The 27,623-nt window shown below is 44.5% G+C and overlaps 2 protein-coding genes across 4 annotated transcripts in view; both read right to left on the bottom strand.

Moving 5' to 3' along the window:
• rps6kc1 (ribosomal protein S6 kinase polypeptide 1) overlaps positions 1-19,875 on the bottom strand; it is a 23,277-nt gene extending 3,402 nt beyond the window's left edge. The window contains exons 1-14 of one of the 2 annotated variants that reach the window (XM_019871546.1): positions 19,595-19,875; positions 18,727-18,762; positions 18,273-18,393; positions 17,611-17,726; positions 17,445-17,538; positions 16,810-16,863; positions 16,293-16,718; positions 16,091-16,215; positions 15,917-16,015; positions 13,368-13,415; positions 12,192-12,324; positions 8,995-10,542; positions 7,136-7,225; positions 1,199-1,281 (exon numbers count right to left, since the gene is read on the bottom strand). In XM_019871546.1, coding sequence (XP_019727105.1) covers positions 1,199-1,281; positions 7,136-7,225; positions 8,995-10,542; positions 12,192-12,324; positions 13,368-13,415; positions 15,917-16,015; positions 16,091-16,215; positions 16,293-16,718; positions 16,810-16,863; positions 17,445-17,538; positions 17,611-17,726; positions 18,273-18,393; positions 18,727-18,762; positions 19,595-19,795 — 3,174 coding nt within the window. In that variant the 5' untranslated portion in view covers positions 19,796-19,875. The remainder of the gene's footprint in view (positions 1-1,198; positions 1,282-7,135; positions 7,226-8,994; positions 10,543-12,191; positions 12,325-13,367; positions 13,416-15,916; positions 16,016-16,090; positions 16,216-16,292; positions 16,719-16,809; positions 16,864-17,444; positions 17,539-17,610; positions 17,727-18,272; positions 18,394-18,726; positions 18,763-19,594) is intronic. The other variant, XM_019871547.1, reaches the window with a different exon arrangement.
• Positions 19,876-21,368: 1,493 nt separating this feature from the next.
• Positions 21,369-27,345, bottom strand: LOC109516703 (DBH-like monooxygenase protein 2 homolog). Of its 2 annotated transcripts, XM_019871445.1 has the most exons (14): positions 27,205-27,345; positions 26,873-27,090; positions 26,662-26,808; positions 25,604-25,756; positions 25,393-25,476; positions 24,439-24,594; positions 24,250-24,352; positions 23,750-23,922; positions 23,588-23,676; positions 23,414-23,510; positions 22,496-22,555; positions 22,313-22,422; positions 22,097-22,196; positions 21,369-21,739 (listed from the first exon to the last, which is right to left on the bottom strand). In XM_019871445.1, exons 1-14 carry the CDS (start codon positions 27,302-27,304, stop codon positions 21,581-21,583), a joined length of 1,749 nt encoding a protein of 582 aa, XP_019727004.1. In that variant the 5' UTR covers positions 27,305-27,345; the 3' UTR covers positions 21,369-21,580. The 2 variants fall into 2 exon arrangements, with proteins under 2 accessions (XP_019727004.1, XP_019727003.1); XM_019871444.1 differs by having other exon boundaries at positions 26,873-27,345.
• Positions 27,346-27,623: the final 278 nt, after the last annotated feature.

Here is a 27,623-nt window from a genome sequence, read left to right as displayed (position 1 = left end):
GTGTGTGTGTGTGTGTGTGTGCGTGTGTGTGTGTGTGTGTGTGTGTGTGTGTGTGTGTGTGTGTATAGAGTGTGCCACCTCCAATGTTAAACACTGTTCAATTTCACCGGTCAATATCTGATTTATGCGGATTTCAAATAAATGCTGCCATGAATAATAATGCCCAACCAATGCCAAAAATTATTACATTTTACAGGTATGCGAAAATGTTCCAATTGTGTTTTTGAATGAAATGGTGTTCTTGGATTGGAATGACTTCTTCGATGTATTGTCATAGAACCCTTTATTTTGTAGCCAATGTTTTAAGTCACAATTTAAATTGACGTGTTTAAAAGAAGAAAAAAAAAAGTCAAAGTTAGTGGCAAAAGGAGAACACGGCGCTGGGAGGCGAGTCTCTTCACATTAAGCTGAAACAAGGTTACGAACGGCACGCAATGAACTCGTTTCTCGGTTGCTGCTCGTACAGACCGTTTTGAATTTCATGGTTTGATATCCAGACCCTCGAAATGTTTGTCCAGATAAATGTTTACTTTGTCTGCTTAGATCAACAAAGCATTCTGTCTTCGGGCCCCCGTAGGAACGAAACTTTGTGTCGTGAATCGAAGACCCCCTAAAAGAAAATGACTGACACATTTTTGTGGGAGTTGAATTTCAAATTGTACTTCACCTGGACGGAGGACTTAATACAAATCTCTTTGTATTCTCATTAGGCAGCTTTAGATACATCCAGACCCCCCCCAAAAAAGTTGCAACCCCTCAGTCTTCAAAATTGGACTGTCTCGCCATCCCGATCCCCCCTTTGTCCGGCCGAGCGATCATCACTTTCGAGAGCTGCCCCCCACTGGTCTTCCCTTCCACGCCGACGTTAAGGTTTGCGGCGGTGCTCCAGGAATCAGGAAAAGAGACCCGCGGAGGGCTGACCCCGTGGCCCGGCAGATGGAGCTCAAGCTGGGGGAGAAAGTCACACGGACACCCCTGGCGCTCCCGGAGAACCAGAGCGAGAGACGGCAGCCAAGACGCACCTCGCTCACACAAACGACACGCACACACACACACAATCTGGCAAGACCATAAAGAGTGTGACAGCTGAATGCCAATCAACCTGCAGACATCCCACAATACCTTTGCAACCAAATGGGACCAAAAAAAACAAGAAAAAAACCATCAACAAGCACTTTTGGCCTCTTTTTGGACTCACCGTGCTTGTTAGGAGCTCAAACAAGATGGCGCCCAAACTCCACCAATCACACGCGGCCGTCTCCTCGCCGATGCCGCCCACCTCTAGAAAAGAAAAACACACGATGAGTGAATCCCGAAAAGGCGCGACCTGTCATGGCGGAAACCATACGGAGGAAAAATAATCATTCACTTGCGGTTCTTTTCAAACATGGAATGAAATCGGCTCAATGCGCGGCGGCTACTTCAGTTTGAAAATACTCGACAAGGTCCCAGGCCGACATCTTGAATCAGGCAGTAATTCAGCGGACTGACTCAAAATGAGCGCGCGCACACGCACACACGCGCCGAGTGTGTCTCATAAAAGCGTGATTTGCATAATAAAAAAAAAAAGCAGTTAAATTGAGGAAAGCGTCTGTGCCGCAACTTCACACCATCTGCATGACCCGACCTTCGAACAAGCAAACGCACATTCAGACAAAACGCGCCACACCAAGAAATGGAAAAGCGCCGACACGAGAGGACAAATGGCGCAATGGAGTTTTGTTCTCTTTGTGCCGTTTGGAGGGGTTGGGGGGGGGGGGGTCTCGCTTGGCTTGAGGGCTGGTTGTGGACAAACCGCATTATTTCATGGGTTGGCAAGAATTCATTTTGCTCTAAGTTGCCCAACTTGCAATTGGGTTTTTTTAATTTGAATTAAAAAAAAAAAGTGAACTTTTTATTTGAAAAAAAAAAAAAAAAAAAAAAAACTTAAGACGATCTTTGCAAGGAAAACTTCTGAAGGTGAATATTTAAATGGCAACTCTGCCGCCAAAAAGGCACACAAGTGGCTTTGTGCTTAAGTGAAGCAACCAAACAAAAAGGGTTAAAAAAAATAATAATAATAAATAAAATAAAATTTTAAAAAAGTTCTTCAAGCTCGGCTCCCTTTTGGCTCCCATTGGTTCAATTATTTGTTTGTTGCTTCTTAATTTGTAAAATAAATGAGAAAAAATACATACAAAATATCAAAAAAAAAATTATATAAATATATTTGTATATTTATTCACAAACTTAAAGTGGTTTGATAAATCAAAAAGAAAATCCAAACCACCCATCAAAAAAAAAAAAGGGGGCCATATTTTTGCAGGTTGCTGAACTAGTGCAGGAGCAGCAACAACTCCGTCACTGCCAGCTGTTTTCCAAAGCAGGATTTACCCTCCGATCCCCATCCTGGAATTTGACGCATTGAATCGACCATAAGAAAGACGAGATTTTACTTTCACGAGAAAAAAAGGTGTGTTTCTATCTTTTCCCGTTCTTTGGGAATCACTCGTCCAGCATAAGTCGGCTTCACCCAAAAACGAAAAATCTAAATTTGGCCCGCTCCCAACATGTTGGCATTTTTCACTCCAAAAAAAAAAACTCTCCTTTATTTGTCTTGAGGTTACTTCTTAACTGGATTTTCAGATTTGCAAACGACATCACAAATTCGAGTGTTTGCAGACTTTCATCGTAAGCAGTGGCGGCGCTAAAGGGTGCCCAAGGCCACCCCCCCATTGTCACCCTGCGGCCTCCCCATACCTCGGGGAGCATTCCGATGTGATTTTTCTGCAGTTTCCACGTGGGTGTATATTCTTCAACGCTTTGATACTCTGATTATCTGCGGTACACACACGGAAGAAAAGACACTGCAAAAAAATGACACTTTCAAGTCACTTACGATCGGTAAAATGTTGCTTTTTACTTAGGTTGGTTCCTGCTTGATTCTGAGTATGGTTCTGGATTTGTCAGAATTGTTTGAAAAATTCATTCTACACCCCTGATTGGAAGAGAGAAACAATTGTTCCATGTTGGGTCGCATTATCAGTATATGTGTAGCCCACCTAAGACACAAAAGCGTGACACCCGCTTTTTTACCAAAGTCAAAAAGTGTGCGTCCATGCATGCTACCAGCTCCGCTTGGCACCAGATGGCTTCTCATGCTGCACAACTTTGCTCTGCTACAAAGAGAGTGGGGGTGGGGGAGAAGGGTCGGTGTTGGGGGTGGTCACCCAGGGGGCGTCCGTGACCCCGTGCGTGCCCAGAGATCGGGCTCCTCAGCTGGGGGAACATGAGAGACAAAGACCCCTCGTCTCCCGGAGGCTGCCGGGGGAACTCAGCGGGGCCGTGTGTGGCTCTCTTGCAGCCAAGGTTAGAGAGGGCTATGATACTGCTGTGCCCACACACACACACACACACACACACACACACACACACACACACACACACACACACACACACTTACAGCTAACTGAGCAACCAGTCTTCGGGGCTCCCCAGGACTACTGTTTTGACAGCCAAGGAGAGAAGATCGTCATTGAACGGACTAGTGATACCTGCGTAGCTCCTGGCTGGAGGGGGGTGTTGGTGGGGGGGGGGGGGTGATAGTGGACACACGCACGCACACACACACACACACACACAAACACACGCGTCTCAGAGCAAGGTCGATGTCATCACAATGGATTAATGTCTAAGGAGCTGCAGGGAGAGTACAGTGAAGCTGGCTACACTTACCGCTCTGTCAGAGCGAGGCACGGAGCAAGGGGAGAAAAAGGATGAGAAGGGGGGAGTGTGTGTGTGTGTGTGTGTGTGTGTGTGTGGGAGGGGGGGGTTAAGCGCGTCCAGAGGCCACAGGTCATCGCGAAACAACTCTTCCGCAGTGTGACTGTCCCTTCAACTCGCATGTGCGCCAAACGCTTTGAGATGGTGAAATCAAAGGAGCGATGCAGAAGAGTTCAACAATGCCGCACGTTCGCCTCGTTGGCCTCCCCTTCTTCTTCTTCTTCTTCTTCTTCTTGTTCCCTTTTAAAACGAAACAATGCGAGCGTGCACGTTTTGCTCGGTATCTCAAACCGCATCTCGTCTCTCCTGTGGGCCGTAAGGAACTCTCGCGCTTCTCCTCTCACGGCCAACTTCCCCAAACACTCCGCCGAAGAGCTCAATAGAAAGCGGAAGCGATGTTTAAGCAGGTAGGAAGTACAAGGAGGGAGCCGGCTACACTACAATGGCGTGTGCCAAGACTGTGTGTGTGTGTGTGTGTGTGTGTGTGTGTGTGTGTGTGTGTGTGTGTGTGTGTGTGTGTCTAAAAAAAAAAAGAAAAGAAACACGCTGAATGCATTTTTCCTTTGTATGACACACAAAAACTTAAATTTAAGATCAGCAACCATCAAATGTGAAATGAGGATTGGCTCTTCAAGTTGTTGTTGTTGTTTTGTTTGTTTCTATGACAACAGAAAGAGAAAACGAACTTGGAAAATGATGCTCAGCATACACCAAGCAGTCATTCATTTGACGATAAGATTCAAATGATTAAAAGCTGCGCTTAGGCATCATGTAGGAAGTATAAGGAGTGATGATGTCACGTACGCTGAGTGATGCGTGTTCAAAGGCAGAACAAATAAAAGTTTTCGATGCTTTTTTTTGGTTCTTGCTTTTCATTTCATTTTGTTGTTGCTGCTGATGGTTCTTTAATTTTAAAATCGTATTCTAATTATCTGCGTACTGCATGTGAATGGGCCGATGACGTTTACTGTCGGGACTAAAAATGAAAAAGAAAATAAAAAGATGTGAATTGGAACAGATGCGCTAAAAAATAAAAAAGCTGTGCTAGCCTCAGTCGAAAAAAATGAATCACCTTTTAGGATTCAATTCGCTTCTGTCCGTCATATATTCAACTGCTTGTTTTTCCTTCCTTTGCTTTTGTTTGACTAATTATTACAAACCAAAACATTTGCCATCTGATGTTTAGTAGCGATGACTAAATGGTGTGAAGGTAAATAAGCACAAGGGTAGAATAAACAGATGAATACACCGCCACTGGATTTTTCCAAGTCCACTCCCTGATTTTTTTTTTTTTTTTTTTTTTAGCGTGGGTGTGAATGCGCGCGCTTTAAAAACATGTTTCTCTCCTTTCACACATACATACATGTGAGCGCGCTGCACACAAACGCACGGAGAGCAGACCCCCTGCTAGCTCTCTGGCAAACAGTCATAAATCTGTCATCAGGAATGAAGCCATAGAGCTGACCCTGTCTGGATAAACAGCAATACATAACAAGGGCAAGATAAAACGCACACACGCATACGCGCGAGTTGGTGCTTGGAACGACGAGCGCGTTCATGAAATGAATGCGTGTATTAAATGCAGATTTATATATTAGACAGGAGTAAAAAAAATAAAATAAAATAAAATAAAAAAAGATTCCAAAAAGGCATACAGAAAGATTAAGCGTTGCCATATATGTAAAGAAGGGATCACACGCCCCCTAGTGTCGGATATTATTACAACGTGACTGCAAAATTTAGGATCAATATGTTGTCTTCAAAACTTAGATTTTTCTGATGATCCCAAACATGTTTTTTAAATGAAATATCTTGGCTGAAGATATGATCAACAAAGTAAAGCACAAATCCGGCCCGCAATACCCCTGAGATTTTTTTTTTTTTTTTTTTTTATTGTATTAAGGCGCAGGATTATTCAGATTATTGTCTTTAGGTGATTTAATCAATTCTGTGCCTCATCCCCGAAGATGCCGTTGGCAGAGGGGTTATCTATTGTGGTTGCCTTTTTACAAATTACGGATATTTATGGTTGAGGGATTTATTTACATGAATAATCTTACAGGATGTATTTTTTTTTCCAAATCAATTTAGATTTTTTTTTTTCCTTTTAAAGAGAAGCAGAAGAGTAACAAGAAGAAAATAATAAAGCTCTTATGTCTCGTGTTGTTCCAGATTGAGGTGAAGTTTACTAAAGCTTTAAAAAATAAGTTGCTGTATGTATTTATGGAGTCAATTCACAATATTTCTCCCGTAAAAATGTTTCAAATACTTTCTGCCCGTTTTCAATGAACTACTTTTAAAATTCAAACACTTTGAAATACAAATGTACACATTTAGATGGCCGACAAAATGCCCCGGTGTGCATTTTACACGTGACAGAGAAAATGATGATGAATTATGCGTCACCTTACCTTCCTCGAACAATAATGAATTCAAAAGTGTTATGAAAAAAAGGCGGTGATGTGTTTTCAGCAAGAAACATGAATTTCAACTTCGGTGCGTCTGAAGTCACCTATTTGAAATACGCCAAAGCTCAGTGAAGAATCACTCATTAAGGGGCAAACCGTTTGCTTTTAACAGCTTTTCAACAGCATGCCAGAGCTGCCATAAGCCTGCCGGCGGCAACAAGCACAGGGCCTGAGCGCGCACGCCCCAGCTGGCCTCACCGTTGCGCAGCAGCGCCCTTTAGAGGACGACAAAACAATTACAACAAGGTTTGCTCGATCCGCACCAAGGCTTTGGAAAAAATATCACCGTCTGATTTTCGATGTGGAAAATCAGACGGAAGACAGACGGCAAGGATAAAAATGCTCACGTGCGTGCTTAATTCGCTTAGAAGTCAGTGGAGGAAGGCTGCAAAGATGATTTGAGTCACTCGAGGCCGCACGCAAGGATCATTTTTCGATGCCGACTGTTACTGTTGTCGCACTCGGTGTCGAGATAAATTTGCGCGATGGTGGCAAGACTGGAGGAAACTACGTGAAAGCCAGCCGAGTCTACCTTCTCAAACCGCTGACGCCCACATCACTCACCGGGATAGGCCCCGCCTTTCAAAGTCACACACGCTTAAAAAGTCGCAGATAATATTGTGGAACATGACGATGGCAAGTGGACAAAAATAATACTTGCACCTCACGCGGACTTGTTATTGTGTTTGGTAATGCAAAATCAACTTTTATCCAATTACTCCAGTTACTGACGGGATAATCAACAGAATGCCAGATTCTAAAATGATTCACTTATCACACACTCAACACAAAAAACGAAAAAAAAATGCTCAGAATTTCCCCTGATTTTCAGTATTCGTGGACCCTTGGTGAGTAATTCAACAAATATGTGAGAGCTCTTTGGCATGCCAAATAAAACGTCTTACCCGGTGCGCAGTACATGTTCGCGACGGCCTCTTTGTCGCAGGACTCCTCCACATCACTCCAGCTGCAGAAGTAAGTTAGCTGAACATGACCTGAAAGGAAAATATATATTTTTTTTTAGCACCTCGCACATAGTCAAGTGGCACTCTGACTTTTTGCACTTTTCAAATTGTTGGCCAACCTTATAAGCACTTCCTTCCCGCCCCGTTCCTTTTGCGCTAGCTTACAATCCCCTCCGTGAGCCGTTTCAAAGCGCAGCGCCTCGGCGATTACTCCTGCTTAGCGGCTACCCGTTAACGCCATCATTAGAACTAATGGTGTCATTAGGTAGCCGCGGCCATTAGCCGGGGCTAGCCAAAATGATGCACCGCACTACTTCGTTGATGGGCCCTTTAGAACAATAATTACCACGGGGGAGACTAAAACAGCCACTCAGCTAATTAGACGCTTGTTGATAACGAGGTGCAAAGAGATGATTGTGGGACGACAACAGAAGAAAATGGGGAGGAATTTGTGACCCAGTAAAACGCGCCTCTCGCCTTTATTTTGGTAGAAGAGATCATGACTGATGAGGGGGTGGGGGGGGGTCGCCAGCCAATAGCGGGGCACGTGTATTATGCAAAAGCGACTCACCTCACCCATCTTTCTTTGCGCGGTTTTCAATGTCGCCGTCGCCCAAATTCAAGTCTACAATTTATTGTTTTGACACTTCAATATTCACTTTGGAACGGTTGATAAAAATCAAAGGTTATTTACGGCACTGCTTGCAGCGTTAGTAATGGTTGTGTATTTAAAAATCACGTAGCTTATCCTTTCGGGCTGCTAGCTAAATGCATCTATGTTATCTATCTAAGGTGACAGGCAACACTCTCAGTCATATAATCTTTATCCTCTGCATAGAATGGCTATTATAAGCCGTACCGATGAGCTGAGAGTGGATTTGATAGTCAAGTAATAGTTCATTCATTTCGTGCCAAAATTTCTAAATACGCTTGCAAAAAATATGAATAAAGGGCTTCGCGCACCTCCTCAGTCACTATCGAGGCTGTGGGAATTATTTCAGAATTATAAATCACAACTAGATGGCAGGAGTGGCTTCGATCAGATCTTGGTTGCGCGCAGTGTGAGTGGGCGTGGGGTGTGGTACGGAGATCCTATGGCGATCCCACGTCGCGGGGTGATGTGCGGAAGCAGTGTGGCGTTGACAACATGGATAAATACCGGCAGCTAACGCTACAACAAAGCTTTTTCAAATTAAAAAAGGTGACAACGTCCCCGTTTCATCGTTGACGAGCACGCGCACACCCGCGCACAAAGTTCCACGCTCATGAAAACTTTGTGCATAGGTCATGCGTCAGAGCAGTGTTCATCTTGCAATAAACGTATTTTTCAATCAAAGTCACCTTTTTTTGCGTTATGTTGTTACTGAGTCAGAAGTCGTCGTTTGAATATTTCAGGTTTCACAAAGGCTAGCATCAAGGTGAATGTTCTGCTCCAAATGCATCCTTTCTCAAAATGCTCTTTTTCTCAGAATTTTTCTTATTTTAGTATTTTCAAGAAACTTACCAATGTTCAACTGCTGTTTACTAAAGAACGGTAATAGTTTAGAAATGTATGTTTTTTTTCCAGATGAAAGAAGGTTAAAGCTTTCTTTTGGTAGGTCCCGTGCTTATACACAGTAGCTAGAGAACTAAATTTTCTGTGGGTCTTCAAAAATTTGTCAAAATAATCAAAAACGGCGGTGGTGGTGTGATGCCCTGATTTTTTTTTTTTTCTAATGGTAAATATGTTCCTCGGCTCAAAGGTCGTGAAAACTTGCCCTTTGCGTTTTACTCTGGAAGCGCAATCGTTGCTATCTCACCTTGGCGATCGAGGAGGATGTTGTTGGGATTGAGGTCTCGACAGATGATGCCCTCCTGGTGCAGGCAATCCAGCGCCGTAACCAGTTCGACGGCCCAGCATCGGACGAACGCCTCCGGAATACGAGCCCGGGATGCAGCCAGCGACAACTCATCCAGCTCCGCGAACAGCCGCGACACTGCGTTGTCGAATTCGACTGCGTCGGGTCGAACTGCTGACGACTCCGCGTTGCCCTCCGTGGAATTCTCGCGGGCCTGAGCTTCAACGTTTGCCATCACGCCGGTGTGCATTGCTTCGTCACTCGGGGAGGCTGCCGCCGGCAGGGCTGCATCGAGCAAAGACTCATTATTTTGACATGAGGGTTCAACTGGCATTTTTCCTTTCTCCTTTTGTCCCAAAGTCGAGCTGGAGTCATCCTGGAGGGAGGTCGATCCGGATGAAGATGCAACCCCGGGGTCACATTTTGCAGAGGCTGCACACAAAGATGAAGGCTGCTGCTCTTCCTCTTTCTCCGGCTGGCCGGGGAGCTGTAAAACATCCGGCTTGATAGACCTTTGAGGAGAGGTCATGACCTTAAGGCCCGGATGCAGCATGCAAGTTTCCCGTTCCTCTTGTTGAGAGTCAGCGGCCCCGCTTATTACGGGAAGATTGACCAAGAGGTCCGGCGGATGACCCTCATCCTCGACTGCCGCCTCTTTAAAAGAAATGACCGGCACTGACTCATTGGATCCTTTATCGCTATAATCTAAGCCCCAAAGTTGTGCGTTGTGGCCCTCGACTTCCGGAGCCAGCTCGGGAAGATCTCGAAAGACTTTCTGGGAGGCGGGTGGTTGCTGCTGCTGTTGCTGCTGCTGTTCCCAGTCTTGGCAGGTCACCTCGCTTGCGCTGTCTTTGCTGTCGATGCGGAAAAACTCCATGGGCGTGTGCTTGGACTGATCCAGAGACAGCGGCTCAGCCGAAGATGGCGACGAGCGTAAAGCATCGCCGGGGTCCAGCCCCTCACCATCCCGCCTCCCGTCACGCGGGTCTGCGAAAAAGCCGAGCTCCTGACGGCCAAAGGGCGACGACGGGCTGTCGTTGCTGAGCAGCGAGCGGCTCCGCGAGGAGGCGGTGGCCGTTCCGGTCGCCACGTCAAACGACACTTCCTGCTCGCTACTCGCATCGTCGTCCACCTCGAGAGCGCCCGGCTCCACTTTCTCCCGCTCGTACTCGTTGCAAAGTGTTAAATAACTGTTGGTGCACTCCTCCTCGGAGGTTGCGCCCGAGTCTGTGTGGGCGAGGACTTTTTTGCGAAGCCTGGCGAAGAGGCCGCTTTTGCAAGGAGAGGCGGCCAGGTCATCGACCTCCTTGTTTACATGCAGCGCAGAATCAGAAAAACAAGGAGCAGGTCCAGAGCTGGAACTCGCTGAATTCACAGCAGGTTGCGGCGCAGCATATTGCGGCGAGTGCACGGCTACCGTATGGCTCTTCTGGATGAAAGGAATGTCAAAGCTCTCCTCCAGATTGGAATTCCGCAGGTATTTTCCAATGTGTGACCACAGCTTTCCACCTGCAGAACAAGGAAAAAGGAATAAAAGTAGAGTCGATTTATTGTCAGGAAATAAATACAACTTAACGGTGAGTCGACGTACATTTTTTTTTGGTTTATTGTTTAAATAAATACAGTTCTCAAAATTGAAGCTGTAGGGCCTTTGCCGTTATATTATACTTGTTTGGAAAAAAAAAAATGTGACCGCACAGAAAATAAATCCACGGCAACAAATTGGGATAGAATTTTGAACACGTGTCTCGGAACTTGTTTCTGAAGTGGATTTCAAAAGTTTCCGCACCCCTCTTCAAATTAAACCAAGATAAAATGATTTCAAAGCGTAAATAAGTAGCTTCAAGCTGTTTCTTGCCACACCGGGTTGAAGTTGACTGTCAAACTAAACAACCACACAGCTTGGCCTTTCAGTCCACTCGCTTCATGCCAAAGCTCAGTGGCAACTAAGTTGTGGTGCTGAAACCATTTAAGTAACCACTGAAGGAGTACACATATAGACGGTATGACAATATGACAGTACAGTACTTCGGTCAGACAGTTTTTATCCTCCGCAAAGAACGGCTATTAGTGCCGTACTGATAAGCACGGACGAGTTGGTACATCTCAACAAGTGTAGCCATTTGTCTTCTACTGCTCCCTGATGGCCGAGGCATGCGCACTGGGATGAGCAGCACAACGGCTATTCATGTGATGCAGTGTGAAAAATGGTTGAATTCATTTTAGTTGTAGTTAATTGTCATTCCTTTTATGTTATGTAAAATTCTATTGAATTATGTAGTTACAGTAAATATTATGGAGTGAGGGCGGCCCGGTGACCAAGTGGTTAGTGCGTCGACCTCACAGTGCAGAGGTACCGGGTTCAATTCCAGCTCCGGCTTTCCTGTGTGGAGTTTGCATGTTCTCTGCGTGCCTGCGTGGATTTTCTGCGGGTACTCCGGTTTCCTCCCACATTCCAAAAACTTGCATCGCAGGCTGATTGAACACTCTAAATTGTCCCTAGGTGTGAGTGTGAGAGCAGATGGTTGTTCGTTTCGGTGTACCCTCCGATTGGCTGGCAACCGGTTCAGGATGTCCCCCGCCTACTGCCCGAAGGTGGCTGGGATAGGCTCCAGCACCCCCCGCGACCCTTGTGAGGATAAAGCGGATCGGAAAATGGATGGATGGATTATGGAGGGATATTTCCCCTCATTAAAATGCACATTACAACAATTTTTCAGTGGGGGAGGATGATTTGAGAATTGTATTTGCAACCACTTAACCAATTATTTAAGATAATGAATAAATTTTCATTAATTAAAAGGGATCAAATAATTGAGTTAACCAACATAGTTTATAGGTGGCTCTTGATAATGTAAACACTACTCTCCTGTTCTACACGTGTTGTCCAGGTGCCCTACCTAACCTTCAAAAAAAAAAAAAAAGTCTTCAGTTTATTTGAAGTGTTCACCAACACTCCGAAGCACCGCACGCCTCACGCGAGAGAGATGTAAGGAGGCCCAGGTGTTGGCATAGCTAATGAAGCGTGGCGCCACCTGGTATCAGAATAACGACCTGTGACACGCAGCCATCTCCATCAAACATCTGTCTGGGACAAGGGCACGCGAAGGCGAGCGCAAAGAGGCAGGCATTAAAAATAAATAAATAAAGCGTCTGACCCTCGGCGTGCTGCAGCAGCAAGAAGACGGTGTCCTCGGAGTCCATCAGCTTCTTGAGTCGCACCATGTGGGGCACCGAGCGAGGCGTGATGTTCTTCTTGAGTTGGCTGCAGTCGCTGCTCTTCCTCAAACCCTGATGCGGGCGGAAAAGAGGATTGGAGACATTTGTGGAGACGGATTGGCTTGGCTTGACACAGCTCTGCATGTTATTGATGCTTGTTGGTGACCTCTCAACGAGAGTGACCATTTACGGTTCATACATTTGTCTATTTGTGGATTTTGGGGTCACAACATGCAGCAGTTTGGCAAACAGAAATTGGTTTGTTTTTTTTTGCAGTCAAGGTTTCACAAAGCAAAACAAATAGAATGACAGGTCTGCTAGCTTAATGCTAACACATCATAGGAGACAACATAGACGGACGGGCTAAAAAAATGTCATTTATATGGCGACGTGACACTTGAAGCAAGAGATATTGGAACACAAACGTACAGCAAGTAAAGATACTGACAGGCATATATTCTTTATCCTCTGTGAAAAACGACCAATGACACTGCACTTTACTGAGTCACTTACAGCTGTGAAAGCGTTGAAACCTCTTATTTGTCTTACTATAATGCCACCCGGTGGCCAAGTCACGCAAACCAGAAGGACCGTCAATGAGTTCCTTGTGACGTACAAGCTCCTAAACTCTTTACATTCTCGTTAATTATGTCATGACTCCAAGACAGTATATGCGGATGGCAGTGTGGCAAAGGGGAAATCGACCATTATCCACTAATGCCAGCTATGCCCCAACTCAAAGTCACTGGCTCCCATCAAGCTACATACGTGCGGGTGACTTTCAAAGAGCCCCGCAACTATCACACATTAAGTTCACACTGGCAGCAAGTGTCCGCAGATATGTCGATAGATGCGCGCGCGTGTGTGTGTGTGTGTGTGTTTGTGTGTGCGTGCGTGAATCAATGTGAAGTCATCTGTGCCCGCGCCGCGCGTTGACATCTGGCACGCGTCTCACACCTGAGAGCAGAGGAGCTGACAGGGACAGGCCCATTAGAATCAATTACAGCGGTCACACACGGGGGCGTCTGGCACACTTCACACTCACAGTCAGGACAACCTCCATGCGGGATGTGCACGCACACACACACACACAAACTACAGTATACCGTACTTACTTTCATGACGAACATCTCTCGTGTTCTCTTGTCCATGACCAAAAGAACCTGTGATGGAAGAGTGTCATTAATCGGCAGGTCGTGAACACGAACACACACACACATGATGAAGATGACATAGCGGCCGTGTTTTCAATGACGGGCTCTTATTCCTCAGGAGAGGGTCAGCGCAAAAATAAATGTTGGTCCCTAAATGACACTGGAGGGGAGATTAACCCTTCAGGGCCTGCTGTGTTTACCAAGGCAATGTCACAGCCACAAAACATTGATTTAAGCACATTAGGGTGAAAATTATTAGCTGATTAGCCGACCAGATGGGCACAAACAAATGTGTTTGCGAGTCAATTATTGTGCAAAGACACCGAGCATTTCTAATTTAATTCTTCGACATTGTGGTCGTTGGTCGATTTGATCTTGGATTGACTTTTTTTTTTCCAGTTCGAAAAAAAAAAAATGAATAATCCAAATGGAACACATTTAAAGTGACTGACGACGCACAAACAGAACACAATTAGTTTGATGTTTTTTTTTTTTTTTTTTAACAGGATGTTAAATTATAGTTGGCATGACTTTACAAATATGAATTCATCATTTGGTGGTTTTCTACATACTCTGGAAATTTAATATGTTTGAAATATGTATTTTGTCCACTGTGAATGGGTGAAAGCGCATTTTAATGCTGCCATGTAAATCATTCAAATGCTGTTCCTACTATAGATTTCTACATGCAGAAAATAGGATAAAACCATTAGAATCTCTCACGCTTTAAAACTAAAGATTTGGTGTTTTTTATTATTATTCTTGATTATTTTACACTGGGATGATTTAGGATGCTGTATTTTTTTTTTTTTAATTCAGTCATTTTTTTGCATGTGTCGACCATTTCAAGAAGCGAGCAGATGTTACCGACATCATCCTTAAATCTCGTCCTTCCTTTGACGTGCCCTATCCGCCAGTATTACAATTTCCAAAAAAAAAAAAAAAAAGACGGCTGCGGTGCCACTCTGTGGTATCTTCATTTTCGCCTCTTTTCCGTCCCTAACATCATCATCGCTCTCGTGCTCCATCATCACCCTCTCCGGGGAGATCTCGAGCATATGTGCGCGACCCGGTGAGTGAGTCTGTACGTTGGAGGGGGGGTTGGGGGGGGCAGCAGGGTGAGGAGCTCTCTCCATCTGTCTCCTATGTCCCCATTAAAAGTGAAAGGCAGAAGGATGAGATGAGGAGGGGAAGGCGGGCACCATTTTTGGCGATTACTTGAATTGTGAAGCTGCTTTTAAAGTGATGGACTGCTGAACTTAGGCACATCTACAGCCTGCCGGTATTGTGTCAACATTCCCCTTTGGGTTTTTTGCGTGTGCGGCGAGTAGGATGAGCATCATTGATTCAGTGTTGTATGCCGCTCTCGGAGCCACTTGCCAAGTCATTTCATGGCTGAGTGGTGAAGCTGCTTCGCTAAAATTTCCAAAAAAAAAAAAAAAAAAGACGGCTGCGGTGCCACTCTGTGGTATCTTCATTTTCGCCTCTTTTCCGTCCCTAACATCATCATCGCTCTCGTGCTCCATCATCACCCTCTCCGGGGAGATCTCGAGCATATGTGCGCGACCCGGTGAGTGAGTCTGTACGTTGTGTGTGTGTGTGCATGTGTGTGTGTGTGTTTGTGTGTGTGTGTGTGTGTGGAGCCGGTGCGTTCTTTCCGTGTGACCCTGGCTGGGACCAAACAGGTGCAGGCTAAATGGATATGAATGGAGATGTGAGTAAACAGAGCGGTGGTGCTAGCCAGGGCGCTAATATAATTACTGCTGAACTTAGGCACATCTACAGCCTGCCGGTATTGTGTCAACATTCCCCTTTGGGTTTTTTGCGTGTGCGGCGAGTAGGATGAGCATCATTGATTCAGTGTTGTATGCCGCTCTCGGAGCCACTTGCCAAGTCATTTCATGGCTGAGTGGTGAAGCTGCTTCGCCGGCAGGTGGCTGACAGAACCAGCAACCCAAACTGACCTTGGTGGTAGTCATAACTGCTGCTAAACGGTTACGCACACACATACACACACACACACACACACGGACACACACGTTATCCCTCTCGATTATCAAGTCAATCTTCTATGTTTTTTTGCTCCTCAAAGATGGTTGAAAGAGGAGAGGAGACACGGAGACAGATTGTCCATATTTATCGGGACATGATTCAACTAATATAGAGTAGTGCACTCGTTGGAACTCGTTGTGAAGACCACGCGCGTGAGTGTTTCACCTTGACCCCTGCCATTTCACCAACTCTGCATTTATTTCTGAAGGACCAAACTAATGACTATTACATACGCGTCTATGTGTGTATACATTCTAAGCGAACAGTAAATCTACATGGGGCACTGTATTAAGGTTATTGTAATCGAGGCCATTTTTAACATTTTCGGGTGGGCATCGGTTATGAGCGAAATTCGCATCGCGGCTTCGTCCCTAACCCTGCGAATAGAGTAACGCCGTTATAAATAATAAGACAGAAATCATTTTTTTGAGCATCCTTTTGCTCATCACTCAAATGACCTTATCGATGACGCCCAACACCCTGTAAGCAGCAAGATCATCGGAAAGACTGGGCTGGCTCTCTCCGCTGGTGGACGAACAGCACTGCGCCCCCATCATCTGTAACCCAAACAGCGATTCAGGGAGATTCAATGTTCCAAAAATAGAGCAAGTTAATATTTGGCGACGGCTCACCAATGTCTGGGTAGACCCTTGGCCCATGTTGCTGCCAAGATGCTGACTGGATATTTGCTCCGCTCGCATCAGGTACTCGGCAGTCTTCTTCTTCACTGCCTCTCGCCGCGTGGGGCTGGGCTCACCTGTGGTGCGACGTTCGTTCGCTTACAAGAAGATGTTTTGACGTTTGTGACGGGAGCCAAAGGACGAGCACTCTGACCTTGAACACCTTGCAGCAGCAGGTCCACCCCGCTGCGGTAGAAGGAGAACGCCGCCCGGTAGTCGTGATCCTTCTCCTTCTGTGCAGCCACCCGGATAAGCTCGCCGGCTTTGTCCAAATAGTCGGCCTTCAGCTTTTCCTTGAGGCCGCCGGCTTTCTTGGAGAATAGCGACCCACGGCCAGGCCGGCTGACCTCCGGCTTTGGGGCCAAGGAGCCGGGAGAGGAGAGGGCGGGTGACGGTGGGCTGCAATGATCCTGAGCGGAGGGCAAGCGAGGACTGCTGCTGCTGTTGCTGCTAATGCTGGCGGCGCCCCCGTGCGGCTGCTTCGGGGAATTGCAGCCCAAGGCCATGCCATCATCGAGCTCAGCCAGTGAGTCCGTGTCTACAGCCAGAGAGACCAAGTCACTGCTCTCACTGGACGGGCCTGAAAAACGTGTGGATGGAAGAAACCTACCGTTACTTGACTATAAATAGCAGCTCGAATCCGATCGATGACAAGTATAACTCATATCTACCTCCATACTCGGACGTGAATGTCAAATCTTCTGTACAACTGAGGTGTCTTTGAACTGGAGAAAAAAATCCAAATGTCAGCAATAGGATAGTAAAATTAGCTTTTCTGCGTTCGTTTGTGTCGATCAAATTGATGGGAATTGATGAGAAATCAATGATTCAATACCGTTCCTTGATCTGATTCTTTATAAGTTGTCATGGAGTGAGGGACTTAAATAATACAAATGAGTTTGCTTGCTTTAACTCTGTAATATCTTCAACTTTGTATATGTATTTATGCACACATCATCTCTAATATATCCTATAAATGGGCAACTTGCTTCTCAAAGTGTCCAGAGACCAAAAAGATTGCAATGCAACACGTCACAGTGCCTTAGGAAATTGTCCACTTTACTTTAAAGAATGAGACTCTGCCAAAGGGTATCTCATAACTTTCATCGTCACTGCCAGAAGATCAGATCTCTTTTAATCCAACAGGTGTAGAAACTCACCTATCCAGAGTTTTGGTGTTCAGGCCAAAACCCTGAATATAAAAGCAGTGTATTGGCACCATCTTGTGGCAACTTGGTGCCAAGAAAATGCATTGAAGTGAGTGGAGGAGCTTCACTTGGGAAGAATTGTAAATATGACTACCTACCATCCGAGCTGGAGTCTGACAAAGTGTCAGCCAGGAATTCGGAGAAGGGCTCAGACGGTCCGATGAGCTCCGAGCTGTCGTGGACCTCACCGCCCTGGACAACACGTATTAAAATTGTGCTTTTGGATTGTGGTTCTGTGTGCATTTATTGGCACAGACGTCTTACCTTGAAGAACTCCTGGATGTGCTGGCTGCTGTACAGAGCGGGAATGTTGGCAGAGAATTGCAGCAGATCCTCCAAGCACTGTCTCCTCTCCTCAATCACGGAGTCATCGAAGCGACCTGAATGTGGCAGAAGAAATCCAACACACACTGAAAGAAGCCAAGAATCACGGCTTTGTCTGCTGTTTCAGTATGCTGAGATATTGGTTCTTACTGGAACAATGGACATTATGTTTTCGGTTATTATTTTGATCAATTGCAGCATTACTGAAAGACACAGAGCTGGTTTTAGGGCCACACCAAAAAAGAAAAAAAAAAAAAAAGAAAACATACCCTCATAATGAAATTATGAAATTAGGGAAATAAAGCCACAGTTACAAGAATAAACTTGTACATTTGTAGTATCAGAGTAAGAAGCAACTGTACTACTGGACAGACTTTTAGCACCAAATACAAGGAGGCAGAACAAACAGGGTTTAATTATTTGCAAACTTACTCTTCTTATCACTTTCTAGGTCATTAGGCCTACATCGAAATGTTTGGACATCGGAGAACCAAGATAGAAGCCATTAAAAATGTAAAAGGGGCCAATTACCGTGTCAATTTACATTCACTGTCAATAATAATGTAATCACTTATAAGTGAGCTCGGTCGAAGCATACTTACCAAACACTTTGGCCTTTGCAAAGGGAGGGAAAAGCTCCGATTGACTACAAACTTTCTTGTGCAGCTGCCAAAGGTTGTGGTGAAGTTTCCGAAAGTCGCTGTACCTCTTCCAAACCGTGATCTGGAGATTGAGAGACAGACAGCACAATGGGGTGGTGTGAATCAAAAAATAAAAGTCATAAAGCCGAGATCCGAGGGTCCAGTTGCTACTTTTCTTGATCACTCAGTCCCCTGTTGAAATCATCCTTTCTCAAGACTTCCAGGCAGTAATTGGCATCACGCTGAATGCATTAGCATTGCTTCCGTGTAAGAGTGGATTCCAAAGTGGACATCTTTTGTGAAAAGTCTAAATTCTTCTAAAGAAATGCGTCTCAGGGAATAATAGTGCAACCCAATAAATAATGAGTAATTTCTACACAAGTGATGTCACGGATTAAAAATCTTTATGTTTTACCTCTTGAACGTCCTCTGGGTTCTTCCGAGAAATGATCTGTGTGAAAACAGAAGAGGGAGAAAGGAGTCAGGATTATAATCCAATTGTTCTTGTGAGCGTTGACACAAATATGAGCAGGGAGGGTAACAATGGGTGCATTATTTAAAGTGAATACCAGGGAGAAGAGGGAGACATCGCCAATAAATGTTAAAGTGGTGAAGGTTCAAAAAAGATGAACTCTCTGATCAACTCTATCAGATTGTTCAATCGGTCATAATTTCACATTGTGGTTGGATAAATGACATTTGCTTAAATTATCAAATTGTATTTCTTCTGCGTTTCACCGCTACGCAGATTTCGTACGTCGGGATTTCTATTTACGTAAATTATCAATGACGTTTTTACATCTTGTCTATGTAGACGTAATTTCGGAATGGCCTTTCCTCGGTATTCCTGACACCCGCTACGCAATTTCGTATTTCGGAATATTAAAAATCCTGCATGTATTAAGTCGAACAAGCCATTCAGTCACATCAACTATAAACGCCACACTCCTAATTACATAATCCAACCTCCATTACACTCTTTCAGCGTAGTGTTACTCGTGTTCCTCAGTGAATCACTTTGCTACGCAGTTTACGCTTGGCTATGAGTCCGATTCATTTACGGTTGTGATGACACAATGATAATGACATAACCACCAAGGGTGGAAAAAAACACCGGTATTTTAAGGAGGAAAATAACCAGAGAGGGAGCGACACATAAAAATAACCACCAGTAGTGATATGGTGTCGTTGACATTCGGCGTTTACATCATATTACCTCGACTAGCTTAGCGTGAGCTAACATTGTCATTGTCACAGCTGTCGATTGTGCGGCAACCACTCACCCGCGCGGTGACTTTGTATACTGTGTAGCCTTTCCGGTGCTTCGTGGGTTCCGTGACGGTATAAAAACGAGCGAAATCCCCGCTGTCCCGCTGTGATATCATTATGCTAACAACATTGCCGAAAGCTAGCAGCCGGCTAAGCTGTCCACTTCCATTCAGTTTTGTAATGACAGCGAAATTCCAGTGGGAGTGAGAGCTCATTCCCTCAGCAAAATCTATGACGCACTGACATACAGTATGTGTGAGAGCACAGATTACAGTTATCTCCCTCTCACTGGCGAACATTTTTCCACTTACATACTACTCATTCATACACTCTCCAGTTGTACTGTATTTCCCCTCTCATAAATTACAGAAACGCTCTCACACACATTATCAATCATTTTGAAATTGTAAATGTCAGAGAGAAAGTATGACACCGCTCACACTCACTACTAAAACGCTCACACACACTCCTAGATTTATGTGTTCACACTCGACCAAGACACTCACATGTACTACAGAAACACCCACAAACTACCATTTTTTTACCACTCAAACGCACTACTATAGCACTGTCACGTACATTACTGAAAAACTTTTTCATTCACAGATACTACTGAAATACACTCTAGCAGGAGCATGATGGCCAGCGGGAATTTGGGAGAAATGTGTTGATCAAACCATGTGACGGTCACCCTCAACATCCATTCACTTTCGGAGTGTGATGTCTATATATCACCATTGTGTTGGTGGGCTCATGTGTGACATGAGAGTGTGTGAGAGGAAGTAACCCTGATTTGTTCAATTATTTCACATCTTGTTCAATTATTTAACGTCCCTGTCAAGTGAATATTCACATTTTTCTCCCTCTTTGGTCCTTCCTCTTCCACCTTCCCCTCCATGGTGTGCACACACTCAAATGTGACAACAAGGCACTCTAAAGCAGCCACATCAGTGGCTGTCACATCTAACTTTAAATAAATAAATAAATAAATAAATATCAGGACAGTTTAATGCCACAGTATACCTCCACAAATGAGTTACTACATAGTTGTCAGTCTTTGCACGTTTTCAGCAATCATCTTCAAACATGTATCATGATTTTTGAAACAAATCCCTGAATTAAGAAAGAACTTCACTTCATATGATTATATTGGTCCTATGTAATATTTCATATTAATCGAAAGACAATACAGTGAAACTCCTCTACAACGAAATCGTGTTTGCAGCAAGAAATTTTTCACAACAGGGGATATTTTTCACTGTAGCAAATTTGATATCAGATGTAAGCACGCACACACACACACACACACACACACACACACACACACACACACACACACACAAACGTACGTGTACATGCACACACAAATGTATGTGTACTCTAATTTTATTCCAATAGTGCATAAGTATGAGCACACACTTATTTGACACTTCATATTGTCAGTGTAGAAAGAAAAAAAAGGGAAAGAAATTGCGAAATTTACGATCAGCATTCACTTTCACTTATGCCAATTTATTGGATAATGTCTTTTATATAAACCAGTGTGGTGGTTGCTGTTGCCGTTTCCGAACGAAGCAGTAGAGGTCGCTGTTGGATTAGACTACGTTGTAGTGAATGTCTTCGCAACAGGGTTTTTTTTTCGTCGTATGGGGGGCAGGAGAATGGGAATGATGTGTTTTTTTCGTCGTATGGGGGGCAGGAGAATGGGAATAATGTTAATGTATGAAGATTTTTTCACATTAGGGGGTATTTTCGCCCATGTAGGTTTCGTTCTAGAGGAGTTTCACTGTAATCGAAAGACAATACAAAAATCATTCATCTACCTGTGATCATAATTAATATTGTAGTCCAATTGATAGCAATCACAATATTTGAAAATACAATGCATTTCATCATCATCGCAAACTACAACCACAATAAAATACGCATTGCATTTAAATGGATAGCCTCAAATTGAAATATACAGTATTGTGTTTTGTTGCTAAATAGAGAGGGCATCTTCAAGAAGAAGCCATCCAGACGAGCACCACCAGCACTGACACTTGATTCCAAATCCCGGATGTGCATTTGCTTGACCCGTTGCCTGTGTGCTCACAGTGGTAAGTTCGCGTTTCCATCATATCCCTGACATGACCGTAAGGGTTAACGTGGAACTGGCTCTGTCAGAAAAACAGAAACGAGAGCACTTACACATTACAGTTCACACAAAAACTATATGCAAACAATTTTCTCACATTTTGTTTCACTGATTAACGTTTTACAGAACAAATCCCAACGAGTCATACAACTGAGGTACATTCTGAGAATTACCATTATCATTTGGGAATGAAAAACGACACATGCAAACATATTATCTGAGCAAATAATGGTGGATTTTTGATTTATTTTAGCTCTGTTTAGTTTAGCATATTATTATGAAAATGACGATGGCACGGTAATGCATGAGATTTGTGCAAGTTTCCCACTAGTCTCTTGGAGTTTTAACATGAACAGAAACCATCCCAAGTTGCACTTACATCATTTGTGAATAAAATCTGAATTTGCGACAAGTTCTTCACCACGTTCTCATACTCTACAATTTCCTCTTGGTTTGAAACAGAGCCTCCCAGAGGGAACCTGTAAGGAATTCATAGCAATGATTAGACTCCCATGATACATATGCCTTGGAGGAGGTTTTGGGAAGGGCGGGTGGATATTTGTTAGCAACAGAAAGTAGCGCCGCAGACTCTCACTGGTGGTTTAGGTTTGACATGTTGGGCTGGCTGAAACATGCTACAATCTTGATTTTGGGGTAGAACAGCAGGAAGGCCAGGCACATCTCATCCGTGGTCGCCAAACCCATCTGCGAAAAGGAAGTATTCATAAAAAAATGTGCTTGTTATCATTGTCTTTTATTTTTTTTTAATTACTCGTACCTGTGTAGCCCCAGTCCTATCCGAAGTACTGTAGGAGCACTCCACCACAATATCATCTCCCTGCAGCAGATGAGACATCACATAGTCAAGAATTAATGACTCTATTTAACTACATAATTCTTTGCTATGCTTCAAAGTTAATTTTTTTTTATTGAGAAACTTTGCCGTTTCGATAACATTTTGTTTCTCCCCCCTTAGAGATAAGGTGAGAAGCTCGGCCATCCGGGAGGGGCTGAGATGCAAGTCGCTTCTCCTCCACGTCGAGAGGAGCCAGATGAGGTGGCTCGGGCATCTGATTAGGATGTGAGGTGTTCCGGGCACGTCCCACTGGGCAGGAGGCCCCATGGATGACCCAGGACACGCTGGAGGGACTATGTCTCTCAGCTGGCCTGGGAGCGCCTCGGAATCCACCGGGAGGAGCTGGAAGAAGTGGCTGGGGAGAGGGAAGCCTGGGCTTCGCTGCTAAAGCTGTTGCCCCAGCGACCCGACCCCAGATAAGCGGTAGAAACTGGATAGATGGATTTTGTTCTCCAGCAGGCACAGAAATGGTAAATAGATGAAAAGAAAAAAAAAAAACATAAGGAACAAAAAAAAAAAAAGCAACCCCAACCTAAGCTTCTTCAAAAGGAGCACAGTATGGATTTGGAAAAAAAAAACTGGGAGTCAACATTACAGCCTAGATGCAGTGGGCAGGCTTTGCAGCCATCAAGGTGCCACCACATCCCATCTGCAGCTGCGCCATAATAGTGAAAGGGAGGAGCGTTGGAGGGGAAGCTAAGGAATGGTTGATAGTGTTGTGTATTGCGTTTGTGTGATGGGTGTGTTGTTCACGTCACTATTCTCTGCGGGGTGTCAGTTTTTATTTTTACTTTACTTGAAGTGTCATGTGACGGAATCTCTCCCAGCAGGCGGGCTCACCGGTTTGATGGTCTTGATGCTTCCCAATCTGGTAATCTCTTGCAGGTTGAAGTCATAGTTCAGATTCATGGCGAGAAATCCCAATTGCTCTCCATTTCTATCCGCAGTGCGCAAAACTTGTCATCATCAACATCATCCAAGGCCGTTGTCGAGACCAAATCTCACTTTTCTTACCTGAAATGTCCCACTCGGATCTCTCTCCCAGCTGTATGAGTGTGCATCATCACAGCAAAAACTTGCAAGTCCGGCACAGGATTGACGATCTGGATAGGTGGAAATGTAGAATTAGGAAAGTAGAAATACCCTGCAGGACAGTCGCATGACACAACAACACACCTGAGAAATGAGACTGGTGTTACACACGCCATAGGTGCGGAATTTAGTCGCTCGAGGAGGAATGTCGTAGTCGATATGACGAGACGGTGACACGCCCGTGGATAGGATTCCGACATCATGCGGTCGCAATTGGTCTGTGTAGTGCAGCTTTAGACCTGAGCTGTCAATCCTGCCTGTGTGTACACAGACAATAGCCAACAGTGAATGAGACCAGTTTTAGGCGTGAAGCACAAAAACAACCCAGATGTCTCGAGGAGGAATGTCGTAGTCGATATGACGAGACGGTGACACGCCCGTGGATAGGATTCCGACATCATGCGGTCGCAGTTGGTCTGTGTAGTGCAGCTTTAGACCTGAGCTGTCAATTCTGCCTGTGATAGACAGACAAGTGAATGAGACCAGTTTTAGGCGCGAAGCACAAAAACAACCCAGATGTTACAGTGAGATTCAAAACAGAAGCTTCACCATACGTGTCATCACTTGCTGTCAAAGTTGTGTACCTGATACGTTGTTGAGGTTGCTGTAATGGATCTCCAGCCTGTAAAACGCAACGTCCTCCCCACCTCCGATGGGAATGCCGGTGTTTTCCGGCAGCTCAAAGATCTGCGGCGGCGAATGGATTGATCAACACACCATGGCGTAAGTCAAAGGAGAAAGGCGTGAGAAAATTCACATGGTGGACGCCCGACCTGGCTTCCCACAGCCCAAGCGCCAACAATGGCATAGCAGCGGTCCCCCGAGTGGCCCTGGTAGCATTCGCCGTCATAGGCGGTCGTCACGGATGACGGGCAGCTGTAGAGCAGCATGTGGTGGACCAGATCACGGTTCTCAATCACCGGCTCAAACTGAAATGAAAATGCGTTGCTCATGAAGAACACATTGTTGTTGTTGTTGTTGTTTTCGACTTCATTTTGTCAAATTCAATCTTGATGGATGTAAAGAATTTCAGTTCAAGTGTAAAATGTAAACATAATGGACCATGTGATGGGAAATGAACTCATGTAGTTCTAATAAATTAACTCCAAAATGTCATTAAAACAGTGCTGAAATAAAATAAAATTAAATTAAAATTAAATTAAATAAAGCTATCACTATGATGAAAATGACATTTTAAATTTATTTTAAAACAAAAGTCTGAATGTAGTACCGGTACAATTATTTTCTGGAAGTAAAATATTTAATGACTGGCCAATTCGTGTTAAAAGAATAAAAGCGAGTGATGAATGACACTGCCCTCCATAACTCTTGCCCCCCCCCTGCTTAAGATCTAATTTTTTGCTTCTTCTAAATTCAGTTCTTCAATCTAAATAATTTCAGTCCAAAATTTCAAAAGTGATTTTCAATGGGGTTGAGGTCTGGGGACTGAGATGGCCATAGGATGAGCTTAATTCTCCATCCGGTGAACCATTTCTACAATTTTCAATATGACAGTCAATACTTCAGCAATAAAAGTTGAATTTATTTGAAGACTTTTAATATATCTTAATCACAGGTGCCAATAATTACGACATGACTAAATACACTGACAATAACATCCAATAAAATAACGTGATCTACTTTTTTTTTTTAACCGTCGACTGATGCACCACAATATATTTCAACAAGTGATGATGGATTCAAAATATGAATATTAAGCAAGTGACCTGAATTATGTGATGCTTGGTGACGAAGGTTGGAAACTTCATGACCCTGCAGTGGTAATAAGTGTCCTGCGGAGGGATAGTGATCTGCAAAAAAAAAAAAAAAAAAAAAGGAAGAAATAATAATAATAATAATAATAATACACACATATATATGTTTTGCAACACACATTATATTTGTAAAGTCAGAATGAAAGCATGACATCATTCCTACGTTTTCCATTGTAGCACTGATGTAGTTTCCTTTTGCCGCAGTAGACCTGGTGACATAATTCAGTAGGTTGAGTTCTTTGGAACCGGCGAGAGCCGCATGGAACCCAATCTCATCCGTCAATCCGTAAGCATATATCAGCTTCATGGGTTGGGCCTTGAAAATTCCACACAGATACGCGACGGCATGAACGCAAATTGCAAAACAATTGCCGTTGTAAGACAACATTGTGAGACAACAGCAAGTAACCGTCCATGTAAGCTTTTCTTCACCAAAACCGGGTTGGATTACGGACATTCAAACGAGAACAAACGGTGTTGCTATGGCGCTCGCTCATGTCGCACTGGACGAATTAATGTCATCTTATGGATGTATTCAGTGGATTGCAACAGGAGAAGACCCAGAAACTGAGGTTAGATGAAACTTGAGCTCGACGATGGACAATTAAGTCCTCAACACAATAGAATGAAACTGCAAAATGCCTGAATTGAAAGCTCCATGGTGGGAAACAACAAACAACACGGACTCTAAGTGAGAACTTGCTTTTGGCACTTATGACAAGAGCTGACTGAAAATTTATATTTATACATAATAAAAGGGGCGGCCCGGTGATCCAGTGGTTAGCGCGTCGACCTCACAGTGCAGAGGCCGTAGGTACAATCCCGGCTCTGGCCTTCCTGGGTGGAGTTTACATGCTCTCTCAGGGCCTACGTGGGTTTTCTCCGGGTACTCCGGTTTCCTCCCACATTCCAAAAACATACATGGCAGCCTGATTGATTGAACACTCGAAATTGTCCCTAGGTGCGAGTGTGAGCACGGATGGTTGTTCGTCTCTGTGTGCCCTGCAATTGGCTGGCAATCGGTTCAGGGTGTCCCCCCGCCTACTGCCCGAAGGCAGCTGGGATGGGCTCCTGCACCCCCCTTGACCCTTGTGGGGATAAAGTGGATCGGAAAATGGATGGGTGGATAAATAAATAAGCATCTCCCACTCCTCACGTTTCTGATTGCTATGTCTAGTTCAACAGGTGGAAGACACAAAAAGAATTCGGAGTCCTACTTACAGTGATGGGGAGATCTTGGTGGTCACAAGTTTGCAAGGCCCTGGAAAAGGTCATGAGAGTTTGCCCGTCGCTCTCATTGAGGGCCAGCAGAGTGTAGCTCTGCTGTTGGTCCTCGATGGGGTAGCTGTTTTCTGTGGAATAATAGTCCTACAGGGAGCAAAACTCTCGCATGAGATAACAAATCTGGCCTCATTTTAATCCCGTGACTTACTTTAAAGTAGTTTCCGTCAGGACCGACTCCCCCCATGACGAGATCGGCCCCGATCATGTCTCCGTTGGGACTCAGGCCGAAGCCGATCCAGCCGGTGGTGTTGACGATGAATTTGAACGTGATGTTTCCCTGCTGGTCATCGAATCCCCACTTGATGCAGACCAGGTGGTCAGTGTCCAGGTAGTCCATGAAGGGCAGGCTCGGATCTGACGCCTGTGCTGCTTCAGTCCAGATCAGACACAGGAGAGGAAGGAGAGCGAGCATGATGTACTGCTGAGACTCGAGTGCTTTGGACTGAGCCAAAAAAATACCCTCCTGGCCTTTTGACACACCTGCAGTGCTAGATGAACCCACGTGATACGTCCCCTCCCAATACCGTAAACTACACCCTTGGCCAACTCCCTCACGATCATCCCAACCATCATCTATCATTTCTATAGTCTTGAAATATGAGCAGGAGTTCAGAAGGGATTTGTGGGTGGCCCGCACATGCTCCATCTGCCCAATGGAGCACTCATTGCCTGGGACAGACAAATTTTCTTTTTCGATCCAATAATTATCAATGATTTCATCATTATCATTTTTAAAAGTTTAATTTTGTTCATTTTTAAAGTGAAATATTAATTTTATATGCAGTAAACAGAACTAACGTTAGGATTTTATAGTGTGGTTTTAAAGTAAGGTTAGGGTTTCTAGGTAGGGTTTTAAACTGGGGTTAGGGTTTCCAAAGTAGGGTTACAAACTAGGATTC

Source organism: Hippocampus comes, unplaced genomic scaffold (assembly GCF_001891065.2).
Source record: "Hippocampus comes isolate QL1 unplaced genomic scaffold, H_comes_QL1_v1.1 scaffold100, whole genome shotgun sequence".
NCBI classification, from domain to species: domain Eukaryota; kingdom Metazoa; phylum Chordata; class Actinopteri; order Syngnathiformes; family Syngnathidae; genus Hippocampus; species Hippocampus comes.
The sequence above is the reverse complement of the archived record's forward strand: the minus strand, read 5'-3'. Positions and strand labels throughout refer to the sequence as shown.